This window comes from Cavia porcellus, unplaced genomic scaffold (genome assembly GCF_034190915.1).
Source record: "Cavia porcellus strain 051 isolate PalLab524CR breed Dunkin Hartley unplaced genomic scaffold, mCavPor4.1 scaffold_23, whole genome shotgun sequence".
NCBI classification, from domain to species: domain Eukaryota; kingdom Metazoa; phylum Chordata; class Mammalia; order Rodentia; family Caviidae; genus Cavia; species Cavia porcellus.
Window position 1 is genome coordinate 16944488 of NW_026947506.1, and position 10227 is coordinate 16954714.

General features: G+C 40.7%; 2 protein-coding genes across 2 annotated transcripts; both read right to left on the bottom strand.

Annotated features, from left to right (window-relative positions):
- Positions 1 to 259: 259 nt before the first annotated feature.
- On the bottom strand, positions 260 to 1384 carry LOC134472337 (speckle-type POZ protein-like). Its single transcript, XM_063233662.1, has one exon. The coding sequence runs from the start codon at positions 1382 to 1384 to the stop codon at positions 260 to 262; it is 1125 nt and encodes a 374-aa protein (XP_063089732.1).
- A 7501-nt stretch (positions 1385 to 8885) lies between these two features.
- Positions 8886 to 10010, bottom strand: LOC134472338 (speckle-type POZ protein-like). The gene has a single exon (XM_063233663.1). It carries the CDS (start codon positions 10008 to 10010, stop codon positions 8886 to 8888), a length of 1125 nt encoding a protein of 374 aa, XP_063089733.1.
- Between the last annotated feature and the right edge of the window lie 217 nt (positions 10011 to 10227).

Sequence of the window (10227 nt, forward strand, 5' to 3'; positions counted from 1 at the left end):
GCATCGACTTTGTAATAAACCACTTTGCATAATAATATAAAACATAGATTTGAGAATGCATGATACACGACTTCTAAATTCTCAAGATCCCATTTCCTTTTTCTGACCTTAAGACGGTGGTCCCTTCTCTCCCCTAGATAGGCACAATTTAGTATTTCCACGTAGAAGAGTGAAGTTTCCACAGATTGCCCTAGCATATTATGGTTCAGTGGCAGCAAATGTGGCCAGTATTTGGGAAGATAAATGGAGATGTGGGATCTTAGGACAGTCTCATACGCTTGCATGGGGGTACCATGAATGCACACTGCATGGAAACCAGAGAGTGATAGGCTTCGGCCACCAAGTGAGGGTGTGACACCACCATGGCCTTCCACTCAGAGGTCTCCAGGATGTCAGAAACATAACAATTGATGAAATCCAGTGTCCGGGTTTTCAACTGATGTGCACTGTGGAGGTCAGCCAAGATGAGGATTTCCAAGGCATTCTCCACAGAGAGGTTGCTGCACAGGTGGTTCTCACACATGAGCTTCAGGCGCTCCAGACCAAACCTGGTTGCAGCCTCCAGCAGTTCAGTTGCCATTCTCCCTAGGTTTGGTGCCTTTCCAGTGTACATAAAGTATATCATTTCCTTTAAAACTTCAGGATCCATGTCACTGATTTCAACACGATTCTTTTTGCTCCCTTGATTTTCATGTTCCAACAACGCCATGAAAACTGGAGAGCGAGCTGCTAAGATGGCTTTGTGAGCCTGGAATTCCTGGCCAGCCACACACAAGCAACAGTCTGTGAGCTGGGATCGCACCCACAGTCCTCCTAGATCCTCTGCCAAGCAGCCCTCAGGAACCTTAACCAGCTTCCTAATATTCTGGCTGGAATGATTGGTGGGATCTTGTGCTACTTTCACTTCACAGAAGAAGGAAAGCTTGTCATTGGAGAGAAGCCCATTGTTTGGATCCAAAAGAAACTCTCTAAGGATGAAATTTTTGAATCCCCAGCACTTTCCTTGCACAAATGTATAAGCTTGTGGACTTGAGAGCTCTTTTGTTTTCTCTCCTTTGGCATTCAGAATGGAAAAGGTGAATTTTGCCCGAGCTACCCTCCTTGGACAGCAGATCATTCCCAGGTATAGGGACAGATAATCTTTGCTTTCTGCATCAAGCCCATTTGTGTAGACTAGTAAGTGCCATTTCACTTGATCATTTCCTTCAGCTGAAAAGATTAAACTTTGAATGCAGTCATCTATTTCCTTTAGGAAAAATCTAATGTTATCAATGGTCCACAAAAAGGACACGTTCACTACTTTGATGTCTGTGGTGTACCTGCTGTCCACTGTGGGCCCCTGTGACATTTCTGCTGGGCCTGCGGTACTGGAAACCCTTAACATCAGCAGAGTGAAAGTGCAGCAAGGTTGTCAAGTCACAGGAATCAAATTTCTTCTTCACCAGATGGCACAAATTTCACTGCAGTCAGCACTTCCAAGACAGGCAGGGCAGTATGGCAATCACAAGTAGAGAGCCTAATGTATAGATTAAAAGAAATACTTATTTAGAAATAAGCTGACAGATTTCCTAGTATGTAAGTCAATTCTGAAATGTTTCTTGATCACTCAAAGAAATAGCTCACCAAAAGGCATAGACCTGAAAATATGAAGCCTTGTTGAGTCCCTTCTGAGTTCCTTTCAGGAGGCTAATTTATCTGGGCTGGAAGCAAGGATATGTTTTCCAAGTTTCGAGCAGGGAACAGCCTCATCATGGAAACCAAAAGGATTCTTCCTTCTTGGTGTCCCTTTTATAACTCTTAGGACAGGATCCACCGTATGGTGGTTCTTCCCACCCTATTCTAATCCAATTGCCCTAGGTGTGTCTCACTCAAAATGTGAGAGTCAGTCAATTTTCATCCTACCTGTCTTTTCTATATGTTTATGAAAACCGTCTGTTTTACTATCCCAGAATTTCTTTGTTCTCATTCATATGGGGGAGTTCTCTGGTCTATCGCCTTCCTCGCATTGACAAGATGAGAGGCCGGGTGGAGGATAGTAACTCCAACATGCCACTGTTCTCAGTAGGCCCTCTGTGTGTATTCCTTTCTGGTGGTAAGGAGCAAAGCAGGACAGAGAGGTCAATAAGGCAACTTTTCCCTTGGGATCGCATGTGGGTGAAAGCCACTTGCAGGGAAGTAATGTGAAAGGAGCAGATTCAAGGCTCCATGAGAAATAGGTGTACTGGGAGGGAAGAGGTGGTTCTTCTGGGTAATCTGATACAGTGTCAGGAGCAAGAGACATGGATTTGGGAAAGGTACAAACAGGGAATATTGGTAGAATGTCTCTAAATCTAACGTCTAGTGTGGGATAACTGTAAATGCTACTTGCTCAGAGCTCTTAGATCTCCTACTAACCCAGTTCACTCCTTGGACCCAATGTTTGGAACTAGTAACAATACTGAGTTCCACTGGCATTTCTTGGGACATGGGTCATGCTGGGAGTGCCAGGAGTCCAAGCAAAGCCTCTCCCCACGGTGAGCAGCTGTGAGCCTGCCAGCCTGCAGGCTGAGAAACAAACATCACATCTTCTCCCCCCACCCATTAGCAAGTGGGAGCCAGTAATCTGGAAGTCCCTTGAGAGGTTGACCCTAGGCAATGTAGTAAGGAGGGGATTTCCTTCTATCATCTCTTTCAAGTCCGATACTTTTATCCATGTTTTGCTTTGTTCTATATAATAAGGTCTTTTTAAAAGCTGGTTGTGTTTAACTGAGTTTCCACATACATGAAAGCACGCACAGGTATTTTGAAGCAAACCAGAGATTCTAGCACAGCCATTAGTGACTTCCTTATTGTCTGATTTTAAAGACCTAAAACTCCTTTCTCATACTGTTTGGATTAATTTTATCCTAGGTTGCTCAGTATGAATTCTCTGTTTTGTAAGACATGGACAACTATTTGGAAGAAAACAAGAGACAATATGATAGATAGGGAAGATCTCAGATTATCTAGTTTTGAAATTTGTATTTTTACATTGAGTTCTTATGTCCAATTTTGCTCTGTTCCATTGTGTTTAATTTTATCCCCTTTAACACAAAACAACAATGCTGATTTGCACGGTGCGGTCTAACACATCTTTAATCCCAGCACTCACAATGCAGGAAAATCATTGCAGTTTCAAGGACATGTGGGATTAAATACCAACCTGAATCAAAAACCAAAGGAATGAAAGCACAGAAGGAATGAGGATGGAAGGAAGAAAGGAAGGAAGGAAGGAAAGAAAGAAGGAAGGAAGGAAGGAAGGAAGGAAGGAAGGAAGGAAGGAAGACATGAAGAAGGGCTACCACTTCAGGAATAGATATCACTGGCTTTCTTCCAAAGCTTTGCTTTTTTCTATTTTACATACTCAGAGTGTGCTCCAGTTTTCCACCAGACTCAGAAGTGTTACATACCCTCATGTACTTGGGGAACTTATTGGGAGGAGCTCAACAGTCCTAATCCCTAACAGATTTTTTTTGTCTTTTTCATTTTTATTGGTACCAGGGATAGAACTCAGGACTATTGCTTGCCAGGCAGGTGCTTATCCTGCTGAGATAAACCCTGAGCCCCTCCCTAACAGATTTTAATACTCTATTTTTGCTTTTATTGTCTGCAAACTTGTCTATTACACATGGGCAGGTAGAATTCATTTAATCACTGCTAACTGGAGAAATAATTGCCTCAATTATTGGTAGGTTAAATTCCTTTTCTGTACCAGGAAAGCTTTCTCTCATGATGTCTGCAAATAGCTTTTAATGTCATTTGTTTTCTCTCCTTGTCACTAAGTGCCAGCCTGAACTCAGTATCAAGCCCTTTCCTCAAACTGGCCTAAAGTGCTCTGAAATTTTAAAATGGATTTTTGTTTCTCTTGGATATCTGCTTGAAGCTATTTAAAGGGTTCATTTATTTCTTAGGTTGTGCTTCAATAATTCTTATAAGCTCGTCTTTTTATTTTTTTATTTGTCTGTGTCTGCACTAACCTCACTAAGAATGTCTTGTATTTTGGTAATCTCTGTTGTTGCTTGTAGTTACTGGAGAGATTACTTCTGATTTCATATTTTCCAAAGCCTCATTCAATTACCTTGTTGCCACATTGAAGTAACCTTCCATTAGCTTTTCAAATTTTCCAACCTCATTTCCCCCCAGGTTTGCTTTGGTGGCCTGGGTACCAGAGGATTAGTCAGATATGTGTGTTCTCATGTCTTTTCTGTTTCAGTTGAATTCCTACAGTGATACTTGCTAGTTTCCTAACAGTATGAACTGAATTTGTGAAGCTAGAACAGAATGCAAACAATTATGAACAATATACAAATTCATGATATGTCCCATCTGTCCTCAAGGTTAAGATTCAAAATATATTTTGGAGAAAGCAGAGTAATGGCAAAAGGGAAAGAGATTACAATAAACCAGAACTGATAGATGATACCACGCACTGGGGGAAACTAATGCAGAAGACTAAAAGATATTTGAAAGAGAAAATATTAAATCCAAAAAAAGCATACCCACAAGGAAGTTAGGACTCACAGTCACCCTCAGAAATTACGAACAAAATAAACAGAAATAAAAAGCAGATGAATAAAACAAGAAAATACCAAACAAAAAAGAAAAAATGAATGAAAAAAAAATCGTTCTCTTCCAGGATTCTCTCTGGATTCATTATTAGATGCCCTATGGATACAGTGCTCTGAGTCCTGCCACTCTTTCCCTTTAAACCAGGCCCTGCCTTATGATGGAGTAGTAGACAGCATTAGCCAGCCTGCCTCAAAATGAGACTCATTGGAATAAGCTCAGTCCAATCAATTTCCATGTGTCTGCACGCAACTAGGATCTTCTAAAGGAGGCTAGCAGCTGTTCTGGTTAAGGTTCATCTGACTTCACTTCAACATGGCTCCTGCCAAACATTCCCTCCTGCTGAATGACAAAATCCTTCTCCATTCTGTGCCAGACAGTGAAGGCCGCCAGGCCTGTTGCTTACCTACACTGCTGAGTCTCTCAGCCATGTCCACTGGTCTCACCAGCTGCCACTGTTACCAGGAACAAGAGTCCCCAGGTCCAAACATCTCCCCTCACTAGTGTTGATGATTTCCTGATTCTGCAATAACTAGCATAACCGAAATAGTTTCAATGCCCATATCAGTACAATACCCAACAATCATCATTGCTGCGCTCTCTTAGTTAATTATAGGTCCTGAATTGTATGCAACATATGTGCACTAGTTGTAATTCTATTGTGTAGATTTTGATATTTCTACATTAAAAAAATACTTTCTGGTACAAAATGACAAGACAAATAGAAATCATGGGTAATTTGCCATAAATTTTCTTCTGTACATCTTATTTTATAAATATGAGCATAACACTATTATAGACACAAACACACACACACACACACACACACACACAAATTATTTTTAAGCTAATCAAATGCAAGCTCTTGAAGACCCTTTCAAATAGGGTTAAATTTTTCAAAAATTAACCCTTCTTAGAATATTGAATAAGTTTCTTCCTTGGATACACTGTGGAATTCCATTTGCATGGAAAAAGTCATCAGCCTTGTAGGAACGTTTTGTACATTTTTTTCATGAATTCTCTTTGTGTAGCAATGCCTTTTAAACCAGGCTGATGAAAGGTGGGAAAATGCTGATTTTGTTTCTAATCCAGCCCTAGAGCTGTGTTAGAACTGAATGGGCCAAAATTTTTCCACATTCTTGTGTACAGATACAAGAGTATTGCCTGGCATATACCTTGTGAGACGTAGTAAGTTGCTGTTTATTGAGATTACAAGATGACAGTAGGATGAATAAAAAGTGCAAAATGGAAAGTAAAGAGGAACTGAATCTTTAAAGATTCAGGGTTATAGTACCTAAGAATTTAGACCCAGATGTCTTCCACAGAGGTGTGATAAGGCTAATACATGTGCCTGCTGTTAAGGTCAGATATATTTGGCTCCTATTGCCTCCCATTTTGGTTAGAAACCTCTAACACTGTTCCATGTTTTACTAGGGTTTGTGATTTGCTGACTGAGAGATCACTGCATGCTAACTATACACATAAATAATCAGTCATATTGTGATTAGAGTGGAATGAAGGAAAGGAAATGGGTCATGCAATTTTACTATTTGTCACTAGTCTCCTACCACTTTCATCATCTGGGACTCCTGGATAGATACTTTATTTATTAGTGTGTTGTTTGCACATAAGAGTTGGAAGTGTCACAAGATGCCTTCACTAGTAGCTCCAGAATGTGTGACACACAACTTTGGATGATACAGGTAAGTCGGTGCCTCCAGGGACTTTGGCAGGCCTTTCAGTGCTTGCCAAATGCAGTTGGTGATTTCCTTGCTTCAGAATGCCTGTAAAGTTATGGCAAATTCTTATTCATCTTCTGTTATACATTTTTCTTAGAAATAAGCAGTCAAACAAGTGGTGTCTTCCCAAGACTCTTCTGCTAGTAATGTTGGATTGGCAATACCTTCCATAGAATCCCGACATCACAGAGGGATGACTGTTTTCTGGAAACGGGAGTACATCAGCCTTCAAGAGTTCACAACTGTGACACCAACTGAGGAAATGAACAAGCATTCTCAGTCCTAACTCCTAATGCTTAACAGCTGGCATGTCATTCTCCCAACAGCGTTAATATAGCGCCATATCTGACTCTTTGCCCTTTAGCCACTTAAGTTGCAAATCTTGCCTGGTTCCTCTCTAGAATTACAAGGAAAACATACTTTTGGTCAATTTGCACATTCAGTATAACTTCCATCACTATGAAGTACTTGACAATAATTCACTGTAACAAATATTTGTACTCAGAGAAACTGAGAAGACCTGTGCTTGCCCTGAAAAATCTTCTGCCCTAGTCCACTTTGCTCCATTCATTTCACTATGAGGAAATTACACTTTGTAAGTTATTTTCTATGTTTTTGTTGTTCATTTGAGGCAATGATAGAAACTCATACTTTTTAATTTCCACATGTCATTTAAAAGATAATAATTATTTACATATTTCGAAAGAAAAAATTAACACTTGAATATTCTCCCTTGTAGAATGAAAAGCAGTTCTGAAGCAACTGGGATGACTCCTACATAATCAGCAAGTCAGGTATGGACAGTTGAGGAATCTGTGTCCTCAAAGTTTTCTTTTAAAGTTTTTCCTGTTTTATTCTCTTTAAGGAAGAGGAGAGAATGGAAGTGAAATAAAACGTGAGGGGGATAATACCAAAACACATATTCCCATAACATCTAAGAACCATAGTTGTTTTCAAGAAATATGCACACAGAGTGAATTATTTTGTCTCATTTTCAACCATCTCAGCCTGCTTGAGGGGAAAAAGCGACACTTCTAGGAGTGAGGACACAAGACTAGGACATATGTATACCAAATATCTGCAAAAGTCAGGCAGTAAACTGAGACAAAGAAGCACTTGCCTGGCAATAACCAGGTTGTGAGTTGTGAGTTCAAGCCATGATAAATACCAAGAGAAACAGAGATAGATAGACAGATAGACAGACAGACAGATAGAAAGACAGAGAGAGAGAAAGAGAGAGAGAGAGACAAGACAGAACTCTTAGTGATTTTAATGCATTATTGTTATACAGATCATTATCCAATATTGACATTCATGAAGATTTACACAACCAGCATATAAAGGGTTACCAGCTGTAAGCCCTGATTAAACAAATGTTTGGAAATCTGTACCTGTTCAAGACAAGGGGATTCATTTCCTTAGATATTTTTAAAAGCTCTGAGCCATTACATAGTCTAGGTGATTCCAGAATAACACCACTAGCGATTTTTACAAAAGCCCAAAGTTTGAGATGAAACCCACTACGTTCTCACTTTTAATTTTACTTCTATTCTTCATAATACAGTAGAAACATGTATTCTATTCTTATGGATATTAAATGTTCACAGTGAGAAAGCTCTTTTTGAGATTTATAATGTTAATTTGCCAACACCCATTTCTCAGTGCAGTTGTAAGTAATAAATTTTGCTTCCTCAACGTGAATTCCTGTGAAATACATAAAATGTTTCTACATTTAATTCTCTTTTTTGCCATTTTCATAAATCTGAGCATTTTCCTCTCTTTTTCTCCACGACCATGATTGGACTGCTGGCTCAGAGGCCTAGATTTTGAGGGAATGTGCTGTAGTGCTTGTGCTGCCTGTCTGTGTCACTGGGACAGGACAAGATGAGCAAAGACTTGCATTATGTGAAGGTCCTTTGCTTCATCAGCCTGAGTTCTGGGTCATTTATTTCTCCCATCTACTATGTTAATTAGTGACATTGTCCATCCATTGTGTTCATCCTGTGGATGGGCCTGAAATCATCAGCACACTCGGAAACTTTTCTTAGCTTCTTTATCTATCATACAGAAAAAGGATGAGGAGTCAAACAACTGTATAAAGTAAGATTCAGGTTTACTTATAGAGAAAAGTGTGGGACAGTAAAAAGCCCATGTTACAAGTGGGGTGCCCAGGGATGCATGATGGTGCAGAAAGCCAGGAAGGAGTCTTGCATTTACAGAGTGAAGTTCATGGTCCCTGCCTCTAAGGGTAGCCCCACCCCAGGTTGGTCTGCAACATTGCCAGGAGTTTTGGTTTCAGTTTGGCATCGACTTTGTAATAAACCACTTTGCATAATAATATAAAACATAGATTTGAGAATGCATGATACACGACTTCTAAATTCTCAAGATCCCATTTCCTTTTTCTGACCTTAAGACGGTGGTCGCTTCTCTCCCCTAGATAGGCACAATTTAGTATTTCCACGTAGAAGAGTGAAGTTTCCACAGATTGCCCTAGCATATTATGGTTCAGTGGCAGCAAATGTGGCCAGTATTTGGGAAGATAAATGGAGATGTGGGATCTTAGGACAGTCTCATACGCTTGCATGGGGGTACCATGAATGCACACTGCATGGAAACCAGAGAGTGATAGGCTTCGGCCACCAAGTGAGGGTGTGACACCACCATGGCCTTCCACTCAGAGGTCTCCAGGATGTCAGAAACATAACAATTGATGAAATCCAGTGTCCGGGTTTTCAACTGATGTGCACTGTGGAGGTCACCCAAGATGAGGATTTCCAAGGCATTCTCCACAGAGAGGTTGCTGCACAGGTGGTTCTCACACATGAGCTTCAGGCGCTCCAGACCAAACCTGGTTGCAGCCTCCAGCAGTTCAGTTGCCATTCTCCCTAGGTTTGGTGCCTTTCCAGTGTACATAAAGTATATCATTTCCTTTAAAACTTCAGGATCCATGTCACTGATTTCAACACGATTCTTTTTGCTCCCTTGATTTTCATGTTCCAACAACGCCATGAAAACTGGAGAGCGAGCTGCTAAGATGGCTTTGTGAGCCTGGAATTCCTGGCCAGCCACACACAAGCAACAGTCTGTGAGCTGGGATCGCACCCACAGTCCTCCTAGATCCTCTGCCAAGCAGCCCTCAGGAACCTTAACCAGCTTCCTAATATTCTGGCTGGAATGATTGGTGGGATCTTGTGCTACTTTCACTTCACAGAAGAAGGAAAGCTTGTCATTGGAGACAAGCCCATTGTTTGGATCCAAAAGAAACTCTCTAAGGATGAAATTTTTGAATCCCCAGCACTTTCCTTGCACAAATGTATAAGCTTGTGGACTTGAGAGCTCTTTTGTTTTCTCTCCTTTGGCATTCAGAATGGAAAAGGTGAATTTTGCCCGAGCTACCCTCCTTGGACAGCAGATCATTCCCAGGTATAGGGACAGATAATCTTTGCTTTCTGCATCAAGCCCATTTGGGTAGACTAGTAAGCGCCATTTCACTTGATCATTTCCTTCAGCTGAAAAGATTAAACTTTGAATGCAGTCATCTATTTCCTTTAGGAAAAATCTAATGTTATCAATGGTCCACAAAAAGGACACGTTCACTACTTTGATGTCTGTGGTGTACCTGCTGTCCACTGTGGGCCCCTGTGACATTTCTGCTGGGCCTGCGGTACTGGAAACCCTTAACATCAGCAGAGTGAAAGTGCAGCAAGGTTGTCAAGTCACAGGAATCAAATTTCTTCTTCACCAGATGGCACAAATTTCACTGCAGTCAGCACTTCCAAGACAGGCAGGGCAGTATGGCAATCACAAGTAGAGAGCCTAATGTATAGATTAAAAGAAATACTTATTTAGAAATAAGCTGACAGATTTCCTAGTATTTAAGTCAATTCTGAAATGTTTCTTG